This window comes from Bombina bombina, chromosome 2, assembly GCF_027579735.1.
Source record: "Bombina bombina isolate aBomBom1 chromosome 2, aBomBom1.pri, whole genome shotgun sequence".
NCBI lineage: Eukaryota > Metazoa > Chordata > Amphibia > Anura > Bombinatoridae > Bombina > Bombina bombina.
The window spans coordinates 1,124,679,163-1,124,703,204 of record NC_069500.1 but is presented as its reverse complement, the minus strand read 5'-3'; the positions used below and the strand labels follow the sequence as shown (position 1 = coordinate 1,124,703,204).

Sequence of the window (24,042 nt, the reverse complement as noted above, 5' to 3'; positions counted from 1 at the left end):
TTTAATGATTTCCATAAATCATTGAACTTTGCTTTCTTAAAATTAAAAGTCTTAGTTGAACCTTTAAGACACTGCCTGAGTGACAAGGTTGTGAATATCAGGCCCTCAGTTAGCAGAACTTAGGTTTTTATGTGGATTTTTTTCCAATGTTAATGTTTTTGTGCATGTTCATCTGTATATTAAAAATACAGTTGTGGCTCCTTATGCTCTTTTTTCATTAAGTTGATATTTACACAAATTCTACTATCTTTTTAATTGTTTCTTCTTGTTCTTCACATTACATATTTGAGCTATACAGACATGGTAAATGCATAAGAAAACATTTTTGTATAGCTTTTTTTTTAATTATTATTTATTTATTTTGCTATATTGCCTGCCTGTTGCTGACTTTGCCTGTTATAGATGCAGTATGGGATTACCTGGAAAGAGAAAAAAATAAAAGACAACCTAAATCTAAAGAAGAACTCTGGGAAGTGCTGAATAAAGCCAGTTATAATATACCAGAATATTACTACAGAAAACTTCAGGACAGTCTCCCCAAAAGAGTTCAAGATGTGCTTAGTGCCAAGAGAGGTCACACTAAATGCTGAGTTTTGCCTGAAGAAGCCATTTTGTTCTGAAAATTGTGTTGTTTTTTTATATTTTGCGAACATATTTCCTGTATTTTCTGTTTTTATCTTAATAAAGAGACCACAAATAAATATGGATGGTCATTAAACTTTTCTAAAACAGCAAATCTAATGGTGGCCTAAGACTTTTGCACAGTACTGTATTTATATATATATACTGTATATATATATATATATATATATATATATATATATATATATATATAGAGAGAGAGAGAGAGAGAGAGAGAGATAGATAGATAGATAGATAGAGAGAGAGAGAGAGAGAGAGAGAGAGAGAGAGAGAGAGATTCAACAAGGTGTTGGAAACATTCTTCAGAGATTTTGGTCCATATTGACATGATAGCATCAAGCAGTTGCTGGAGATTTATTTGTCAGCTGCACAACCATCCTAGAGGTGCTCTATTGGATTAGGATTTGTTGACTGTGGAGGCCTTTGGAGTACAGTGAATTTATTGTCATGTTCAAGAAATCAGTTGGAGATGATTTGAGCTTTGTGAATTATCTTGCTGGAAGTAGCCATCAGAAGATGGGTACACTGTAGTCATAAAGGGATGGACATGGTCAGCAAAAATACTCAGGTAGGCCGTGGCATTTAAACAATGCTCAATTTGTACTAAGGGGCCCAAAGTGTGCCAAGAAAATATCCCCCACAACATTATACCACCACCGGCGGCCTGAATCATTGATGTAAGGCAGGATGATCCATGCTTTCATGTTGTTTACACCATATTCTGACCCTACCACCTGAATGTCGCAGTTGAAATTGAGACTCATCAGACCAGGCAACATTTTTCCAATCTTCTATTGTCCAATTTTGGTGAGCCTGTGCGAATTGTAGCCTCAGTTTCCTGTTCTTAGCTGACAGGAGTGGCACCCGGTGTGGTCTTCTGCTGCTCTAGCCCATCTGCTTCAAGGTTCAATGTGTTGTGCATTCAGAGATGGTATTCTGCATACCTTGGTTGTAATGAGTGTTTATTTGAGTTACTGTTGCCTTTCTATCATCTCAAACCAGTCTGCCAATTCTCCTCTGACCTCTGACATCAACAAGGCCTTGTCGTCCACACAACTGCTGCTCACTGGATGTTTTCTCTTTTTCTGACCATTCTATGTAAACCCTAGAGATGGTTGTGTGTGAAAATCCCAGTAGATCAGCTGTTTTTTAAATACTCAGACCAGCCCGTCTGGCACCAACAACCATGCCACATTCAAAGTCACTTAAATCCTCTTTCTTCCTCATTCTGATGCTCGGTTTGAACTTCAGCAAGTTGTCTTCACCATGTCTAGATGCCTAAATGCATTGAGTTGCTGCCATGTGATTGGCTGATTAGCTATTTGTGTTACCAAGCAATTGAGCAGGTGTACCTAATAAAGTGGCCGGTGAGTGTATATATGTATATACACACACATACACACACTTTGGAGCCCTTTCCACTCAAATACGTTAAAACAATAAAAAATTACTTTTATTCAATTTTAAAAACGTTCATGTGTTTTACTGTGTATTTACTGTCCTATAGTCATGCTTAGCGAGACATAGCCCTAAATAAACATTGTTTAGACATTTATGTCCATTATATTATGACTTCCAAATTATAATAATTTATTTAGTGGGATATTAATGTTTAGCCAACAATAATATGTATATTTCTTTTATAAACCACTTACTGAGAGCTCTGCTGGAGAGAAAATAAGAATTGTATCCAATTATTTAAATAGCTAAATTAACCAGAAATATATTCTAAATTGATTCCCTTTGGAAACAACCTTAAATTTACATAGTCAGAAAGCCAAAAGATAATTTACAAACCTTGTGTACTGTTATAGGATATTGTGTGCAAATTCCATGTCTCATAGAAAAACAGCTAGTACTTCAGCAAAAATTAAGATAAATGTAATGTTTTTATTTACAGTATAGGAAATTTCATTTTCTTTGTACATTTTATCTTCTTGTGATGAATGTTTGTTGTAAAATCGAATTATTTTATTCAGGCCTTTTTAAGATGAGTAAAAACATTTGCTTACATTTCTAAAGGTATTTGTTTCTGAATTATGCTGTATTCTCTGCTGCCAACAGCTACAGAGTTTGGCAAGATCTAGTACATGCTTAATTTTGTTATGAATCACTTCTCCAATCTATTACAAACTTACAAAAACAAGGATGTAATTGTAGTTTTCCTTAATAATTTTCCATATTCCACGCTTATATTATCCTTTATTTTGTAAAGATATTTCATTGCTGTTATCAGCATAAAGAAATTATTAAAATCTAGATTAACAAAAAATATTATTTGTCAATAAATGTATATCAAAAACTAATCTATTTTTTTCATGCTTCATGTGGCATAATAGAACTCAAAGCCCAATCATTTGCAGAATACTGTATATGAATATTTTCTTATGGAGCTAGAATCTGTGAGAAAGAAATTTGTTGCATAGGGTATACTCTCTAAAAAGTAGTAGTGTGTGCAATTAAAGAAGCAAGTATTAAGAATTCACATTATAAAATGAATATTTAGGAGTGGAGCTGGTTTAATGTTATATTTTCATTCTAGATAATTTTAGAAGTTTGTCAAGACAAAACAAGATATAACTTGGAATGGGCAGTTGAAATAGCTTAAATAGAATTGTTGTAAAGAGGGAAATAGCTAGTTTATTTTTGTCTGAATATTAAGAGGTCAGTTTCTGTTCCAAGAGCCTGAAGGATGAATCTCAAGTTTAGCCAACCAACAAAATAAATTGATATGGTTACAGTTTTGGTGTAGCATATTACATCAGTTATAATAATGCCTCACACTTACACTACAGTTAAAGCACAGTTTAGATCAGCACACCAAGGCAATCGCCAATAAGTTTAGAAGAAAAAAGTAGGTGCTGAAACCCTTGGAACCCACCTCCAAGGTCCAATGGTCATAGTGAAAGGCAGTGAAGAAGATAGCACTTATAAAAAGGAAAACACCTTTATTAGAGCAACTTTTCAGGACCTCATGCCCATTTCTCAAGCTAACATACAATGAAATGTTAACACAAATTTATAGGCCTCCCGGGGGCGTGTGCTAAAAATGACATTACACTTACATCACTTATCAGAATTACTTAAAGGTACAAATCTATTTATTAATCCTTAACTGACCATAGTGAAGAGAGGGCCCTAAAAACATAAACGAAAATTAAAAGCAACAAAATACAGAGGAAAGGGCATGCACTTATAGGGAACCTATACATTATTTTCATGGGACATCTTTATATAAGGGGCATTAAATCAAACTCCCTATTAAGGCCCCTAGGTGACATGGTGTCTAATTTCCAAATCCATTTAGCTTCTCTATACAACAAATCCTTCATCCTGTCTCCCCCTCTTGTTTTTTTTCTGGCATGGTCAATTACCATAAATCTTAATTGATTGGCCTGGTGGCCTTTTTACAGAAAATGGGAGGGGACAGGAAGATGAGATGCTTTTCTATTTTTAATGTTAGATTTGACAGAAGCAGTCCTTGACCTTTTGGGTGGTCTCGCCTATATATAATCGGCCACATGGACATTTAAGCGCATATACTACATACGTTGATTTACATGTAAAGTACCCTGGGATCTTGCCTGAATAGGGGTGTGATATTTCCCCTCCCTTGATGACGCTTTTACATTGAGCGCATCCTAGGCACGGATATGTCCCATTTTTTGGGGCACCAAAGAACTTCTTGCAGCCTCCCCTGGTGGTTACTGTCTGATGAGCATGTACTAATCTTCTGCCCATGGTATTACCCTTGCGGTATGCTGCCCTTGGGTAATGGTCAAACTCCTGAATCTCAGAACAGGCTTCTTTTTTTTTTCAACAATTTTTTTTTTATTAAGGTATTGCAAATAACAAAGTCCATGAGACATAATGACAAATGGTATACAGTACAGGAATACATGTTTACACAAATTATGACCGCTATATCTAGTATTGTTAGGAATTAAGACATAGGGGATGGTCTACCCACCCTACATGTTCAAGACCAAATGATACCTTATTTTCTAAATAAAACAAAATAAAATAAATAGATATAATGAAGTAAAATAGGTAGAATATATAATATTTGAAACTCCCATGAAATTTATTTTGTCTGATTAATGTGATATTACCAATGGTAAATACCTTGAGCTCAACCTAAGTGTCAAATTTTGGGAATGAGTATGAGTTGTAAATAATGGCACATGTATCCATATGACCAAAGCACATCTATGTCACTGCATACATATCCATAAAACAGACTAAACAGTGACAGGGACAAGTACACCAGTAGATAAGCACCCCAGGAATTTATCCCAATAAATTTGGGGCCCAAAAAAAAAAAAAAGGAAAGGGGGGAAGGGAGAAGGAAAAGGGGAGGGTAGTTAATATGGAGTAGTTAGTTTGTGAAGAGTTCAGCCCATTGTTACCATATCTGCTGATAAAGGATTCCCCTAGTCATTATACCAAAGACGTACTTTTCAATTTTTCTAATGTATGTGGTAAGGTCCATAACCTTTAGGAGAGTTGGTGGGAATACTTGCTTCCACTCCCTAGCTATAACTAATTTGGCCGCAGTTAAGAAGTATATAAGAAAAGCTTTCCTGGCCAAGGGCATCTTTGGATATTGGAGATGCAATAAAACTACCTCTGGAGCTCGTTGAAAATTGTATTGTAAGTCTCCTAGGAGTGCAAAGCATGCCCTCCAAAAGGGTCTGATCTTGGGGCCATCCCACCAGACATGTATCCATGTCCCTAACTGACCGCAGTCCCTCCACCATAAGGGAGATGTATTTTTATAGATCTGGTGTAGCCTTGTTGGGACTAGATGCCATCTCACTACAACTTTATAGTGCAGTTCCCACAACTTGGAACAAAACAATATTTTTTTTAGCTTATAGTAGTTCCCCAAACCAGTGTTTTGTGTCCACTGTCAGATTAAGGTCCATTTCCCATGCTATCTGTGAATTGGTCTTAGATGAATGTAGGTCATTTGTTAAAAGGTAATGTATTTGTGATAATAATCCTCTAGGTTTATGTCCCCTTAGCTAAAGAACTTCTTTTTTGGTTCTTTCCCTACAGCCTCCTTTAAGGAATCCCCAACTACCCATAAAGCTAAAAAAATCTCAAGATCTCGAAGTGCAATCGCTTAGGTACTACAAACTTCTCTATAAAAGCCGAGGGCGTAAGCCAGGCCCCATCTGTATGTAGATCTGCCATATTCAGGTTCCCCAGCCTAGCCCAAAAATGTGTTCTTGTTCCTGTAAACAACTCGCTATGCTCACTACTGAATGAAGAGGAGAGGAGTGAGGAGCTATATTTAGATTGTGTCTCTGTTTGTCCCAAAAGGAGAGTGCATCTAAGATAATGGGATGAGTGATACCAGAGTCTAGCTGCGTCATGGTAATAAGTGACACTGGGGAGGACTAATTCCCCTCTTGCGACTAATTTTTGAAGTGTCTGCCTCGCTACATGGGGCATTTTTCCTTCCAAATATAAGATGTAAAAAGACTTTGCAACCTATTGAGAATATGTCTGGGGATTTGTATAGGGATGCATCTAAATAAATATGTTAATTTTGGTAGAAAAGACCAGGAAATTTCTGAGAATTCCCAGGAGTTAAGGAGTGATTGGAATTCAGCAAACCTGTCCAAAAAGTTCTTAGAGATAACTGTTGACATGTCCAGGCTAAGATAAACCCCTAAATGTTTAAAATATACATTTGACCATTTGAAATTGAATTTCCTATTTAAGTAGGTCACATCCACACTTCCAAAGTCTGATATAATGTTTAAAGCTTCCGGTAGAGAAGTTTTGGGGGAGGCCAATATCAGTGTGATGTCATCAGCAAAAATGTTATACCCTTAATTCCCTCCTCCTGTCTAATTTCTAGAGCTAAAGGCTCAATTTCCATCGTGAATAGCATGGGAGACAGGGGATATCCCTGTCTCATACCATTCGAGATGCAGGAGTATAGTGATCATAATGAATTGTTCGGGCAGTCGGAATGATCTCATAACCTCCCACAGGTAATCCCACCTCACACTGTCAAACGCCTTTTCGGCATCTAGTGACAGGGCAAAGATGGGCCACAATCTCCTTTTGGTTTCATTAATTATATGGAGGATCCTCCTCGTATTATCCGGACCCTCTCTGCCTGGGAGAAACCCCACCTGGTCCCCATCAACACTTTATAGAAAGTCAAAGTGTTAAGAATAAACTGGCTTAGCATTTAGTGGTCTGTGTATTATACGTTTACATAGAATATAAATATTGTATGCAACAACAAAACTTATCAATGATGAAATGGAACTTTAAAGCATCTCATAAGTTAGTAACTCAGGACTGAATTAATCCTATTACCAATTCATGCTATGATGGCAATATCTTTTTAGAAGGAAGATTTGTAGTATTTTTAAGTGAGAGATTGTAAAAGGCAGCAGAGCACAGGTTAACCACATAAGCATTCTCAGTCTTAGTTGCAAGGCAAGTTGGTGAAAAAACATAGGCTAATCACATACAGTAAGTGTTCACAGTCCATTAGTTGCAAGATAAATTGGTGAGAAACACAGATTGATCACATAAGTGTTCACAGTCTATTTGTTGCATTGTAAAATGGAGATTGCATTTAGTAATTAAATTGCGGTATTTGTGAAGGAGGAAAAACATATGTAAACAGCGTTTTGGCTAGATAACAATACTTGCGGTTTCCTGAAATTTCTTGAAAACAACAGATGTAAACTCTGATAGTAGCGTGCTGCTTGTCTATGACGTGATGCAGAGAGAGAGAGAGAGACACGCTGGTGCTGCTCTGGAGATGCTGCGTGCTGAACAGATGATGACGTCACAAAGTCTTGAAGCCGATGCAAAGAGAATGTTTGATTCAGCGTTTCAGATATCCGGAAGATCATTCAGTGGAAGAAACAGGTTGCAGTTATAGGTGAATGAGATTTAGAACCAATGAAGAGGAAGTGATGAGTTCCTTAAATAGGGGATGTGGGAGGTGACGTTTCTTAAAGGAACATGATATAGATATATAATAAAATAGGAACATGAGATATGACAGCGGACAACAACTGCTATGGTGTTAACCGATAGAGGTAAACTAAGAGCCGAACAACAAGTATTTATGAATTAATTGTAACAATGTGATCGGCACATGAAGTGGGGGGAGTAGGAGGGTGTTATGTTTAAGTTTGCTGCAGACTGAATATATTTACTAAAGAAAATTAGCTTGAGGACTAAATATTCACCTCCTGAATGCAGGAAGGTAAAAATGTGGCTATATAATGTACTGTAAAGTATGTAGGATGAGGGGAGAGGACACAGAGGGGGAGGGGGAAAGGACACCACACTCCTCGATATTACCAAATGGAACACTAACATACAAGTATTAAACAACAAAAACAGGCCTGTCAATATTTAAAAACATTTTGTATCACCTTATCCTGTAAGAATTTGTGTAACAGGCTGAAAAGAATGTCAACATCATCCTATTCATTGTCTATCTGGTATATTTAGCCTGTTATTTTCCAACCCTTAAAGGGAACCACTTCGAGATAACGGCTAACCTTAAAGTTATACAATCCTTAGGACAGTGTTTTTAAGCACCTTGCATTCTATACTGTCAGCATAACAATTCCTAGTCACTATATCTGACTAATATAACAAAAAGGTAAGTACCACAGTAAGACGTAATATGCAACATTCCATTTCACTTTATCTTAACTTATATAACAGAACGAGAAGGAAGACCCCCCAGTATTATAATACTCTTATAATTGGGTATTGTCTCCCAAAACTGTCTTATTTATTGAGTCGATATCAGGAGCTCTTAAATATCTTCTCTCAATGGTGGTTAGCTCTGCCCCCCATGACAGGCTTCTTTCAACAGAAACCAATTATTTTTTATGATGTTAAAGATTTTATTACTCATGGTATTGTATGTACTGACAAAAGAGATTCTAGAGGAATTATCCCCTTTGTTTGTGTTGGTACCTATTGTGGTACTAGATTGGATAGTCTCCAATTCATGTGGGATGAATTTCTCCACCATCTGCCCTGATATTTCCTGACACTTCTCAGGGTCCAAGACTATTCTGTTTACTCGTATAAGCTGGAATTTGGGTATGCTTTTAAACACCCTAGCAGGATAGAAGCTAGATCTGTGCAATAACGTGTTGCGATCGGTCTGCTTAGTATATAAATCAGTATCCAACCTATCATTATTTTTGTACACCATCGTGTCAAGGAATTCAATATTTTCCATACTCATCTTAATGCTAAATTTTAAGAATGGGACACCCTTTCTATATCATTCTTGAATTGTATCAGATTCTCGGGGGTGCCCCGCCACAAGATGAACCAGTCATCAATGTAGCGGACCCACCCCGAGCAGTATTCCCTGTACAGAGGGTGTGTATATATGTATTTCTCCTTGTTTTTTAGCAACTTCTTGTTTTTAAGCAACTTCACATGTGTGACACCTAGGGCTATGATTACGGCCGAGAGCTTAAACATGTAAGCCGTTGGTGTCACGTCTATACACCATTTGTTTTTATCCTGTGCACTGTCTCAAGCCTTTACTTTGGTTTTTGAAATTTTGCCAATAAACTACAGTTTTATATATTTTCCTACGCTGGATCCTATCTTTGCATTTTCTCTACTTTACATGTAAATCAACGTATGTAGTATATGCGCTTAAATGTATATGTGGCCTATTATATATAGGCGAGACCACCCAAAAGGTCAAGGACCGCTTCTGTCAATACAAATCTAACATTAAAAATTAAAAAACATCCTATCTTCCTGTCCCGTCCCATTTTCTGGAAAAAGGCCACCAGGCCAATCAATTAAGATTCATGGTCATTGACCATGCCAGAAAAAAGCCAAGAGGGGGAGACAGGATGAAGGATTTGTTGTATAGCGAAGCTAAATGGATTTGGACATTAGACACAATGTCAGCTAGGAGTCTTAATAGGGAGTTTGGTTTAATGCCCCTTATATCAAGATGTCCTGTGAAAATAATGTATGTACATTGATAGTCTAACATTATAAGTTCCCTATAAGTGCATGACATTTCCTCTGTATTTTGTTGTTTTTAATTTTCTGTTAAGTTTTGAGGGCCCTCTCTTCACTATGGTCAGTTAGGGGTTAATAAGTAGATTTGTACCTTTAAGTAATTCTAATAAATGATGTAAGTGTGATGTTATTGTTAGCACACGCCCCCGGGAGGCCTGTGGTTTGGTCCCTCATTAATTGCCTTGTATATAAATGTGTGTTAACTTACACTATAGTTAATCATTCCTTGCACATAATGTATAACACAAGGGAGGCAAATATAGAAAAAAAAGTTTTAGAGGGTGACATATGAGGGGAACAGTGAGTATGAAATGGAAGATAAACAATTGAAGTTCTCAAATTTGTGTGAAGAGTGGGTGAGGTCTAAAAGTTTGTGTAGTGTTATCACAAGGCCACACTTAATCATCACTGAATGCACTAAAAGGTATGAATGCAAATAATGGTATGTAGTCTATAATATAATTTTGCATTTTTTAAAAAAATTAGAAGGTAATCCACTGTTTCACATAACTTTCTGCTTCACACTTGTTTAGTGGAAATAACTATGTGGGGTTTGAACTTGGGTCTTTCAGTTGCTAGTGCTGATGCTATACCAGTCAGCCACAGACAGGATGCAGCTAGTACTTCAATTTCTCTGTTCAGTACTTTTGCTTTTTGGACTGTCTGGTTCCACCTGCCTGTCAGCAGCAGTACATCTGCAATCAACTAAGCCTTTAAATACCCAGCACTTTCTGTTCTCTGAGCCGGTTTATTTGGATTCATTTCCTGAGGGTGCTGCTCCTGTGCTTACTGCTGGATTTTTGTTGTGACTTTTGCCTGATTTCTGACTACTCTTCCTCCTGACGATTATGCACTTTGCTGTCAGGTTGGGTAAAGACCTCTGCCTGTACTTGACTATTCAACTAGTGCCTCTCTGCCAGACCATTGATGACTCTGCTTGCCTGACCACGTCTTTGTCTTATCCCTCAGCCTAAGCTCCACTTCGGATCTTGCCTTTCTGCAGGTACCTTGCACACTTTAAAAACTTCTGTAGGATTAGTCATTGTGTAGGCCAAAGTTCATAAACCAGTGAATCAGTCAAGACCAGGTATAAAAACAAGTTAAGTTGAGTTAAAAGACTAAGTCCAATAGTCCAATAACAAGTCAGACAGAACAAACAGAAAGTTACTAGGATCATCCCAAAAGAATGACCAAGCATCAAAGGAAAAAGAACTGCAGGGTTTTAAAGGGTGATTGATTAATAAGGAGCTCCTGCTGGCAATATAGGTGAGCAAGAATAGGAGTCAAATGAACATAATACCACAGTGCACATATTAACTTAGTAAGATTGTTTCTAGTTCAATTTGTAATGCAACTTGAGGAGAAAGACGTGCTAAGGGTCTTACACCCAGAGAGCTTTAGATAATTAGGCCCTAAATGTTAATGATCATATGATCCAGAAAGCAATACTGCTGACATTTTATTGTCAGGTTTAATGCATTGTTTTAGCATCAATGTTTAGTCCGTTGCTCCTTCCTCTTGGATATTTAATGTGATCTGTGGATTTTACATAAATGATAGGACCATTAGAACTCACCAAGCAAGGTATATTTATGTGCTGAAGGATCACCCTTACTTGTGAGTTAGTGGGTTTGTTTAAAAAAAACTAGATGTGCTTTAAGGGATTAAATGCTTATCGGTCGCTAGCCGTAGAAGGGTACATATAACAACTTAACTCTATAATAAAAACACAACAACTTTTTGTGGGTAAAATTTTTAACCGTCACAGGTTAAACATTTATTAATTAAATAAGTAACCATGGAAACCAACAAGGTTATGATGGCGGCTGAACGAATGCTATAATGACAACCCAGCACTGCAGAAGGTAAACGGCCCAAACGGAAACTGCAGCAGAGCGGGACCTCTGCTCATAGTAAAATTGCTACTAAGGGGTTAATGAGATCACGTGACCCACCCGCAAGGGGAAGGAGGGGCACCTCACATGCACTTGAGGCTATCCACCCCTCTCACTTTTAGACTGGTCATCACTCCCCCCGTTCACCCTTTCCAAGGCAACAGGGCCGTTACCTCCCGCCGAGAGGGTATAAAATAGGGACTACTCCCTAGAAAAGGGGATCCGCTACTCAGCCGCCAAAAGCCAGGTAGACTGGATATGGTAGACGCCCAATAACTAAAGAGGCTGACAAAGTTAGCCTGAATAGGCATACCCGTCGCCAACTAGGGGAAAAATTTAAATTTGGAAATGCTCAATTGACTATGTGGCTACTAAGTTAGCCTGAGAAGGCATTCTTAGCGCCTAGCACAATAAAATAAATTTGGAAGCCATCTTGTAATAGGGAAGGGAGGGAGGGGAAAGAACTCGTCTGCACCGGATTCCAGGAAGAAGAGGGCCAGGAAGCTGATGATCCCCACTTTTAAGGTGAGTAGTGGGCCCCTCCCTTGCATGCAACATTGTTGCAACTAACCTCCCTAGCCAGCCCTCTTCTCCTATCTCTCCCTTCAGCTTTAACCCTTAGCTTTGCTCCAGGCCCAATTGTGCCCTACACTGCCTTAAGGGATTAAATGCTTATTGGTCGCTAGCCGTAGAAGGGTACATATAACAACTTAACTCTATAATAAAAACACAACAACTTTTTGTGGGTAAAATTTTTAACCGTCACAGGTTAAACATTTATTAATTAAATAAGTAACCATGGAAACCAACAAGGTTATGATGGTGGCTGAACGAATGCTATAATGACAACCCAGCACTGCAGAAGGTAAACGGCCCAAACGGAAACTGCAGCAGAGCGGGACCTCTGCTCATAGTAAAATTGCTACTAAGGGGTTAATGAGATCACGTGACCCACCCGCAAGGGGAAGGAGGGGCACCTCACATGCACTTGAGGCTATCCACCCCTCTCACTTTTAGACTGGTCATCACTCCCCCCGTTCACCCTTTCCAAGGCAACAGGGCCGTTACCTCCCGCCACCAGATAGCATTGAGATGATAACTGTGCCGCCAACCAATAAAAGACAAACACAACCCAACCGGACTTAAAGGAGGGTTAATATGGCCTTACGAATGTCCTTTATAAAAATATCTAGGGCAACTGTCTCTAAATGAACCCTATCCATTCTATAACAATGGACCTTGTCGGCTGTAAGGGATTCGTGTTTAACTACGAATCCCCCATTACCCATGACGGTTCTAGCAACTGAGGAATTTACCTTCTTCCTGACCTAGTAAGCAGTGCTGTGGCTAGACATGTGATGCCATTCCAGCCTGGGAACTATGTTGGACCAACCGACCAACACATTCGGAATCCGAGCCCTGATCCAAGCGATATCCGCCTGCATGATCTTGATTAGCTCCAAGATCGGAATGGCGCCCAAATCATTGCCCCCTATATGGAGAATTATAACATGAGGTTTACCCCAGCGTACTAGGGCCTCCGGAATACGCGATGGAAGCGCGGGCCAACACATCCCTCTCTCCCCTAACCATCTAATTGAATCTAGGGTGAAAGGAAAGCCCAAATTCTGTCCCCCCGGAAGGGCGGAACTACGGATGGAGGCCCAATGCACATAGGAGTGCCCCACGATCCAGATCCTCTTGGCGCCGCTGACAGGTCCTGCAAAGACACATGGGATTAGCAACTGAAATAACACTAATCAACAACCTTGGATTAGAAACTAAACACATTATTCAACAACCGGTCGAATATAACCTTTAAACTTATTAGAACGCCATCTACCCAGACGGCAGATGGCTTCTACTGAAGAACCCTTCAAAGCAGCATTAGTAGCTGCCCCTATGCGAAATGAATGGGGAGCTATTCTAGACACATTTAAGCCTGCATGGGCAGCAGCCCTAGCTAGTATTCTACGAAACTGGAACGAGAGTGAAGTCCCATTAGCGTGAATTAACAGGGGGCCCTGTTCCGCTGGCCTATGCTCTAGAAACTGGTTCACTGCCCTCACAGGGCAGCAGTGACCATCGGACTGGGATATACGTATCCATGCACCTTTGCCGTCTTGATCAGTCTTTGATCACGGCAAATAAACTAACAGTAAATCCGTTCCGGCTCTGACATGGCCAAATTGTAGACCTTTGTCTGTGCTGGACTTAGAAGGCGCTACGAGCTCGCTTATTCGTAGCACTGCCGAATAGGCTAGTGCAAATGCAGCCCTGAATATTAAAAACTCGTAATGAGTTGAGCAGATGTGCGGCAAAGCGTCCACCAGCCGCTCGAGCCGGTCGTGCGTGATAGGCTCCCTAGAGTCCTTTTGTTGTGGTTGCAGCGTGCCCCAACCTTTAACAACCTGACGCACAAATTTTGAGTTAGCTGGATCCGGCAAAGCGAGTGTACGGTAAAAGAATGATAATGCCGCTAACCGAGAATGAACAGCTCCCTGCCGAGCGCCCATGCGCCAAAGACTCACGAGCCAGTCACAAAGCGTGTCCTGAGACGCCTCAGCAGCCTCCACATTCTGACGTCGGCAAAACTCTTCCCAGTCGTGCCAAAGTCTGACGTAGGAGCGCCATGTGTTGGGGGAAAAGTGACGCCTGCACTAGAGGGAGCAAGGATATCCGGGACAGAGAAACGTCACCCAATCAAGCCTGGATAGCGCGTCTGCTAAGACATTATTGACCCCCGAGACATGACGTGCTTGAAACTGGATATTAAGTTCGAGACAGCGTAACACCAGATGTCTCAATAAATAAACTACAGCCGCAGATGTGGCCGAAAGACCATTCACCGCGTGGACGACACTGAGATTATCTGTCCAGAAGTTAACAGTCCTGTTTGCGAATTTGTTGCCCCACAGCTCGATAGCCAAAACTATAGGGAAGAGCTCCAAGAGGGTAAGGTTACGTGTTAGGCCCCAGGCTGACCAGTCTAGCGGCCAAGGACCTGCGCTCCATTCCCCCTTGAAATATGCTCCATAACCCTTTGAACCTGCGGCATCGGTAAATAAGTGCAACAACTGACTGGAAATGGGTTCGGATCGCCATAATCGAATCCCATTGAAATGCTGAAGAAAAGTCTTCCAGATTCGCAGATCAGCTCTCATACCTTCAGAAACCCAAATTTTTTCAGAAGGTCTGAGTTTGCCCTTTAGCTTAGCCTCCAATCTCCGATTGAAGACTCTCCCCATGGGGATAACTCTGCCTGCAAAATTAAGAAGGCCGAGCAATGACTGTAACTGCCTAAGTGTAATGGTTACCATGGAAACGCCGCTTCAACCGCCTCAAGCATGTCCTGGACTTTACCAGAAGGCAGCCCGCAAAGTTTGTCTATGGTATCGATTTCGATACCCAGGAACGTGATGCCGCCTGCTGGGCCAAAACCCAGTGCAAGAATGTACTGAAGGTTTTAGATAATGCGCAAGAGATCGCACAGCCCATGGGCAAGCACCTATCCACATAAAACCCCTTTTGAAACTTGCAACCCATCAAATAAAATGATGAAGGGTGCAAGGGCAACAGGCGAAAGGCGGATTCAATATCCAATTTCGCCAACAAGGCACCCGCACCAGCCCCCCGCACCAATTCCAGTGCGCTATCAAAAGATTGATATCGCACTGAGCTAAGCTCTGGGTCAATGGCATCGTTGACCGAATAGCCTCTGGGGTGGGAAAGGTGCTGAATTAGACGGAATTTGGCCAATTCCTTCTTAGGTACCACACCTAATGGTGAAATGACCCTAATCGGCAAAAGGGGGGGGGGGGGGGGGGGGGGGAAGGAAAAGGACCCACTACGCGGCCCATTGTGATTTCCTTATTCAGCTTGTCCCTAACAACCGCTGGGTATTGGTAAGCTGATTTGAGGTTACGATAGCATCTAGAGCCCTTAATGGCTTTTGTCACTGGTATATGAAAACCTTCAGTAAAGCCTTGGAAAAAACTTGTTCTGTGCTCTACCGGACGCAGAATCCTTTTTTCTGGCACATTCGCTCCCAGCGTGTGACCTGGCACAGTATCTGCACACGTGCCTGAATGCACATGAGTTACCTCTGTCGCATTTGCTATCTTGAAATGCCCAGCAGGTACCTCCCCTGCGCTTCGCTTTGGAAGCAGGAAAGGACTGATTGCCAGAGGAGGTGGAGGAGGAGGAGGACCCATGAGAGCCAAGGCGCTGCCAAAGATGCGTGTCAGTGGTATCGAAGGTGAGCACTGGATTACCAGCCATCTTCTACCTGAATTCCGCATCGTACTCTCTCCATGCCCCATCACCAAACTTCCTCTGGATCCAGTGTATATTGTCAGTGTATTTAAGAATGGCATGACACTGGCCAGGGTATTTCTCTAAGTAACAAGAAGTGAAAAACTCTGAAACAGATTAACCACTCCTCAAATGTTTCAGGACGTTTGAACCTTTTAGGTCCAGTGCCATCGGCACTTTTCTCCCTCTGTCTACATGCCTCAGCAGATAATTCAAATATGTTAACATATTAGCCCTGCTGTATCTTTTTAACGGTCTTTGGTTTCAAATGACCGTGCAAAGAGGGGGTGTACATGGTAAGGAATCGCCATGCAAGGCGACTTTCCTGTCCGAAACGAAATTAATTGGTGGACGTAGGTCCGCTGGGGAAGTGCTGTCCTGCATGGAATCGGGTGGAGCTATCGCCAGCTGCGTCTGTGCTATGTTCCCAACTGAACCTGACTGTATTACCTGCCACATTTTCTTAAGCATTGCAAACATGCGCTTCTGACCCCTACCCCTCAGCCCCAATGAGGTGTCGCTGTCACATTCAGAGTCTGAAAGGGATGAGTCAACCAGGTCATGTCGGTCATGTGTAAATGTGGAGGACTTACCGGGGACGGCAACTGCATTGTCCTGAGACTCCGGACCTGAAGCAGAAGGATCAGGCCTTGAAGCATCTTCCCGTTGATTGGAGTCGGTAGACGCTCCTCGCTGTAACGATGAACCCGCCTGTTCAGGAGGATTCGCTGAAGTAGAAGTAGACGAAGCCGAAGGCATATCAACCTGTTGCGGTTCCATCTGCGCTGCGGTCTGCAACAAAGAGAAGAGATCGCGAGCACTACGGACACCGGTAAAGGGAGGGTTAGTAGACCCCAAGCCTGATGCATTCTGGTCACTCATGCTGGCATTCGCAACACTAGAAACCCTCCTTGACACACCACCTCCCCCAGCTGAACTCTGTATGTTATGGTTCCCAACCGCATCATGACCCAATGTTCCATGCACTGCATTGACACCACCAACTTGCAATTGGGATGTTGCCACATTCATAGCCGACAGACCTCTATTTGGAACAGATTGCACATTCATAGCTGACCTACCTGCCTTAGAAACAGATTGCACATTCATGCCTGAAATCCTAGTGTGTGAAACAGATTGTGCATTCATACCTGCAATACCTGCATTTGACACAGATTGTACATTCATACTTTGAGGATTCGTGCAGCTACTGGTTGTATGTGATGCTGCGCTAAATTGAGTATGAGCTGTCCTGTTATCTGTGTGCATCTGCCCTTTGGCGTGTTCAAGCGCGACATTGTATTGTCCTGGAGCCTGGGCGTGCATCTGGTGTGATTCCATAGCACTTATTTGCCCACCTAACTGACTGCCTATCTCTTGTCCTAGCGCGTTAGCGCTTGATAGAATTCCTCTACCCAAATGAGTTAATCTATTACCCCTAGCGGTAACACCTCTCCTTGTGTTAAAGCCTCTGGTGAACCCTGCGGTAATTATAAGGCATCTTCCGGCATCATGGTGCCCTCTACCTACTGCCGCCAACCTGCTAATGACCCATGAAGATGCCCGCTGCCGCCGCACTTGCACTCCCTTGCGGCCTATTAACCCTCCCCCGACCGACATCCTCTGCTGGTGCTCACCTTCCGGGAGCTGATGAGGATGCGGCCGCTCCCTTGGACTCCCGACGCTGCTGTGGCCGACGAAACCGGAACCGGAAATGGAGGGGCGCGTGACCGGAACTTCCGGTTGCGCACTTACTACCTGGCTTGGAGGACCTGCGGCCTGGCTTGGAGGACCCGACACCGGCATCACGTGAAAAGGAGCTGGAGGACCCGACGGAGACATCGCCTCCATGATGGAAGCCAGGATCGAGGAGACAGCCGACGCAGCCGACGGTGGGATCGCGGATATGAGAGATGAGACCGCCGATTCAGGTAAGATTACCGGATGGCTGGGGGCAGCAAATAAGGGCAGACAAGGTACCGGATGGTGTGCGGAGGACAGCATAGAAGGGCCGGATGGGGGAACATTTGAGACCGCTACATCGCCCAGGCACAGGCCGGATTAAAGGCCCCAAAACGGGGATATGTGAACCAGTTAAGTCGCCCAGGCCGGACTGAAGGCCCAAAACAGGCCCTGGTTTCCGACATGCGGCCTAATTGAGCCATGCGGCCTGAGGGGGAAGCGAAAGCCAAACCGGGGCCTGGGGGCAAGTCATGGCCTACCAGAGGGGCCAGAGAAGAAACTGTTTGAGGGCCCGAATAGGTGGAAGGGCCTGGGGTTGCCACGTGGGCCGTGTATGAGGGCGCCATATCATGATTGCTTATGGCTGGGGGGCTATCAGAAATAGGCCTGGAAGTTGGGGAGGCCATGCCCTCCGAATAGGCCACAGCCTGTGCATGTGGCCTGCCCGATGGAGTACCTAAGGCTTGAGGCCTAGTAGTAGAACCATGCAATTCAACCCCCAAATCACCCTCATGGCCATCTATTTGCAGTGAGGGCAATTGTTCCTGAGTATGGAGACAGGCCGATGTCACATCAGGCCTAGCCATTGCAGCTGATACATAGGCTGAATTATCTCCATCACTAGTTGCATGAATATCCAACCTACTAACTGTGTGACTAATCTGTGTTTTTTAAGCACAAGGCCTAGCCTTTTAGTGTACTGTGTAGGTGGTATTATATCATCAAATTCTTCAATACTATCTAGTGCACTTATCTGTTTTTTCTGTCTGTCTGATCCAGGTTTCTCAAACACCAACTCGTGGAAGCGCTGTGGAGGGAGTTTTGATCGTCTGGATCGCTGCATTGTTCACAGAAATTAAAAATCACCCTGAACAATAACAGAAAGAACTCGTCTGCACCGGATTCCAGGAAGAAGAGGGCCAGGAAGCTGATGATCCCCACTTTTAAGGTGAGTAGTGGGCCCCTCCCTTGCATGCAACATTGTTGCAACTAACCTCCCTAGCCAGCCCTCTTCTCCTATCTCTCCCTTCAGCTTTAACCCTTAGCTTTGCTCCAGGCCCAATTGTGCCCTACACTGCCTTTATCCAGTTTCATGTGTTTTTGTCTTTATTTCCAGATTAGTATGGGTTTAAAATACCAGAGGGAATTGGTTCTTTTTGGCAGTATACATCACACTTTATCAGGATATCACATTTAAAACCTTAATGGAAACACAAACTGAAATCAGCACATCACCATATCACATCCATGTAGTGTATTAGGAAAAAAGTTCTGGTGCAACACCTGAAGGCCCCTCTACCCAGGGTCCCAATTTCAACATCAAATAGAACACACAGGTGGCACTCAGGATAGGTAACAGTAGCTTTTATTACAGTGAGCAACGTTTTGGGGCTCCTGACCCTTTATCAAGTTGACAATAAGTGATTGACAAACAACATACCGTATATAGACAATGCATCAAACTGAGGTGACCAATCACATATCAAGGGGAGGGGTTAGCAGACAATGGGATCACATACGACCTCATCTAAACATAATTACCAAACATATTTAACCCTTACTCTCCCAATGTGTAAAGTGAGACCTCATTAAAAACAAGTGCGGGGGCGGAGCCAGCCCTGACTCTGAGAGGTCGCATGCTACCACAGCTCCGGCTGTATATTACTAAAAAATATATTTTTGGCCTCTCAGCTCAGTCTATTTAAAACTCACAAGGCACCTATTAGATTACAGATCCTAACTAAGAAACTTGGAGTTCTGGAGACATTGAGGAGTCAAGTTATCCTGTTTGTTTTGACAGTGGAGCTGGGTGAAGCCTTCCAAGAGCAGCCATCTTGTCACTGTGTGAGGAGGACAATTAGCAAAAGCAGTATACGCTGTTTCATTCCCCAGACCATTATGGCATTCGTTTACTACCTCCTAGATGATATCAGGGCTCTCCTGCAGCAGTATCAGCTCCGCTTTACTGAGTCTCTGCAGTCTGCTATGGTCTTACCTAATCCAGAAGCTTCGGAGCAGTTCAGGGGAAAACCGGATGATGTTCTTTTTTGCGGATCAGCGCAATACAATGATGCACTACAGAGCGAGTTGCCACTTACCACAGAGAAGGCAGGAGACTTATCTTTGGAGTCTGACCCTTATGAGAGACAAATTGGTGTCCAGCAGCCTAATGATCGGAAGCAAGCCTCGCTGAGCCCCAAGCTATTGCCAGAAAGGAAAAACATACCCTAAACGTGCTAATATTTATTCTGATTACCTTAGTATTCAATCCCCAGATTTAGGAATGAAGACAGCATCGGTGCAAAGTTCCTTCCAGTGAACACTGCCTTACTTGCACCTCGCAATCTGGCACAAGGCTTCCCCGGCATTTACTGGGACTCTCTACCCCAGGCTTGATAACGTTCTGGAGGATAGGCATAGGATAGAAAAGGATGTGCTCCCAGTTCTGTTATGTGGCTGTTATATGGGAGAACAAGCTAACTCAGATATAACTCTGTTGTTGCTCATGAAGCTGGAAGCCTTGGATGAAGTGAACTCTGCAACACAGTCAGACAATAACAGTTGACACACCACGGAACCATTTTGTAATAGAGCACTAACTGCTGTTTAATTATGTTTTATAAGCCTGTGAATTTTATTGAGCTAGCAATGCTGTTTTTGGGGCTCTACCCTTCACAAAATATGGCGATATTCCCACCTATCGTTATTTGCATATGTCATCTTTATATTATAGCTGAGTTAACTGTAGCATCAAGTAATGGGGGTACTAGAGAGATATTAGGATTTAGAGTAAAACATACACTGTTTAATATATTCTCAAGTCATTTGTCATCTGAGACACTTGTATATATACATTGTACAGTAGAGTAAGGATTTAAAACAAAATATCTTGATAGCTGTAATTACCATTTGTCACCACTAGAGGGGAGTCAAAACTTAGTTTCAGTTGGATTTTCACAGTAAACTCATGCGATCTTACAACCCAATTCATTATATCGCTATCCTTATGTCCTGTTGGACTCCTTGCCCTGTAACTCTAGTTTTACTACCCATAACCACATTCTACAGGTATTTAAGACTATTTTTCTTTTATTTACCTCTGTGTTAGATTTTTACTGGTTACAAGGTTCTTCATTGCAGTGTAGTATGATGTTTTTCTATTCACAGTTCCTAGCTTTATTAATATGTTTAATTATATATAGGCAAAGAGTTCAAATTATATATAAAAGTTGCCTCATATGTTTCTATAGAGATTTGTAAACTATATCACATGCACACCAGAACATATTTACAAGGTTTTAGCCATCTAGGTCAGTCCTGATAGACTTCGAATAAGATAAGGTCACTAATACAAAAGTCTGTCCTTTTTTTAAACTACATTATGTTCTTGGGACTATGCTGAAGAGTCAATTATGGTAACTTTATAATTGTAAGATACACTTTCTGATTACTCCTATTTAGCCTTGAATAAGCTATTGAAATACTTATACTGGTTCATACTAGATATCCAATACGTGTACACTCTTAAAGGTTACAAAGGTTCCTATCTAGCAGATTTAGGAGTATTCACTGTAAATATTCTGGATCTTATCCACATTATTGTTATAGTCAGCTCTCCTAATATATAAAGTGTATAGGTTTTGCAGTTACTACTATATGTTGAACTGCCCTTTTCTCACTTAATGTCAACCTGTTTTGTATGTATAATATTCACTAACTCAGGAGTGCACTTTACAATTTTACTTTATGTTTTGTTCTTTACTGAACTAGTGTACACTAATATAAGAGCATATTTCCATGTGCCTCCATGCACCTTTGCTGTAAACTTGATGTAAAAGTAAAAAAAAAAAAAAATATTTAATTTTATTCTTTGGGTACACATTTGGGCAAGCACCAATAATCTTCTCTTAACAAATAGAGGCCGGCTGCCAGCGGCCGAGGCAGCAAGATCCTCTTCCTTATTATATTGACAAGGTGCAGGCCCTAGTCCGTATTTAAGAGCTTTGAGAAAAGTTACTGCCCATTCATAAACCTAGCTTTCAGTTGGTGCTATCATGGTACTCATCGGTTATACAGGTGACATTATATGGACCATAATAGTAAGGTTTTGCTTATCATATTACTCTTACAAGTCCTAATTTCAAGGTAAACTCTTAGCATTAAAATTCCCGGCACCACTTAAACCTACCCTTTATTCTGTCCTGCAATACCTTTGTTGTCCCAAAATCTAATGATATATATATTTACTGACATGGGTTCATCAAACGTAAAAAGAAAAAAAAAATTCTAGTAAACCTCCTATACCCCAGAAGTATAATAGTTCAATCTCTTAGTCTCTGTAATTCGCCACAACTAGAACCACCACCTCCCCCCCCCCCCATGTAATCAGCCTCTTAGATTAGGAGGACTACATATGCGGCTTCTCTCGTCTATGCCGCAACTTTAACTACTCCCTTAGTGTTTATTTTTACATAGTACCATAGTGTCGAATCTATCTACCTTACCTAGATCAGCAGGACTGATCAACATTACTTTCCATCTAAGTCTTCAATTTTAAATCATCTATCAGCTGCCTCTTTTGAGGCCACTGAGATCAAGACAAAGTCTATAAATGTCTAGATGTTCTAATCTGAAAGCTTCGCTATAGATTCTATCTATAACTAAGGGAGTCTAAATTATATACTATATTATACTCTATAATTTATCAGTCCTAAGAAAGGTGATATGTTAAGAAAAAACTGAGGGTGATTTAATGTTACCTTGCTATATATGTCGTGTCACAGTATGAACATCTTGCAGTGTTATGTTTCACAATGACCTTGTTGATTGTTACTATTTGTTTTATGCTGACTGTACATGCAGCAATTTTGTACTGTCTTTATGTATTTTTTTCACCCTCAATAAAAATGTATATATAAATAAAAAACAAGTGCAGAAAGTTGCTATGTATACAAAGGGACAACAAGCCCCAAATGTACGCCTATTTTGTATCTAAAATTAACATCTTATATGAGATATATTTTTTCTAAACAAAGGCCTTTAACTACAAAAAGAGAATACAAATGAAATGAAGCAGATCAAATTCACTCTTCAATCCCTTAGGGTGCATAGTGTCCAAATCTACGTAGCTTCCCTGTATAAGAGGTACTTGGCCCTATCTCCCCCTCAAGTGCATCTGGGGGCATGGTCTATGACCATGTACCTAAGTTGGCTAACTTGGTGACATTTTTCTATAAAATGGGCAGGGACAGGGAGGTGTGCAGTGTTATCATATATGTTCCTTAACCTTCTGGGTCTTCTTTCCTATATACAAATGCCCACACGGGCACTTTAAAGCATAGACCACATGGGTCAAGTTGCATGTATAATACCCCTTAACAAGGATTTTTTTGCCAGTAAAAGGGATTTTTCTGGATTTTTTCTTAGGGCCTTGGCAGGGCATGGCATGCACCAACCTTCTGCCTATAGTATTACCCCTGTGATATGCTGCTCTAAAGATAGTTTGAAATTCTTCTATGTCAGGGCAAGCTTCCTTAAAGGGCCACTAAACCCAACATCTTTCTTTCAGGATTCAGATAGAGAATAGAAATTTAAACAACATTACAATTTACTTCTATTATTTATTTTGCTTCATTTTTTAGATATCCTTAGTTGAAGAAAAAGCAATGCACATGATGAGCCAATCACACGAGGCTTCTATGTGCAGCAACCAATCAGCAGCTGCTGAGCATATCTAGATATGCTTTTCAGCAAAGAATAGCAAGAGAATAAAACAAGTTAATTAATATAAGTAAATTAGAAAGATGTTTAAAATTGCATTCTCTTTCTAAATCATGAAAGAAAAAATGTGGGTGTCATGTCCCTTTAAGTAAAGGCCAATTTATTTTAATAAGATTAAGAATGTTCTGGCTTATAACATTATATGAACTTACAAAATTCATTCTTTTAGGTGAATTATATTGTTGATTCACCTGTGTTAAACTATAGGAACTATCAAACCTAAATACTAAATAATATTTGAAACTAACTTGTATCTAACTCCGATACTAAATGTCATATTTGGTGGAGTTAGATATAAGTTAGCTCACATTACTAGGACGTAATGTTAGCCCCAGCCCCACTATTGGGCGTGTTTGACCACTGGGATTGGATCTCGTCACAGAGGGGA

General features: G+C 41.2%; 1 protein-coding gene across 1 annotated transcript; it reads right to left on the bottom strand.

Annotated features, from left to right (window-relative positions):
• Window positions 1-12,925: 12,925 nt before the first annotated feature.
• Window positions 12,926-17,252, bottom strand: LOC128647444 (uncharacterized). The gene is made up of 2 exons (XM_053700231.1): window positions 16,505-17,252; window positions 12,926-13,317 (listed from the first exon to the last, which is right to left on the bottom strand). The coding sequence occupies exons 1-2, from the start codon at window positions 17,250-17,252 to the stop codon at window positions 12,926-12,928; spliced, it is 1,140 nt and encodes a 379-aa protein (XP_053556206.1).
• Window positions 17,253-24,042: the final 6,790 nt, after the last annotated feature.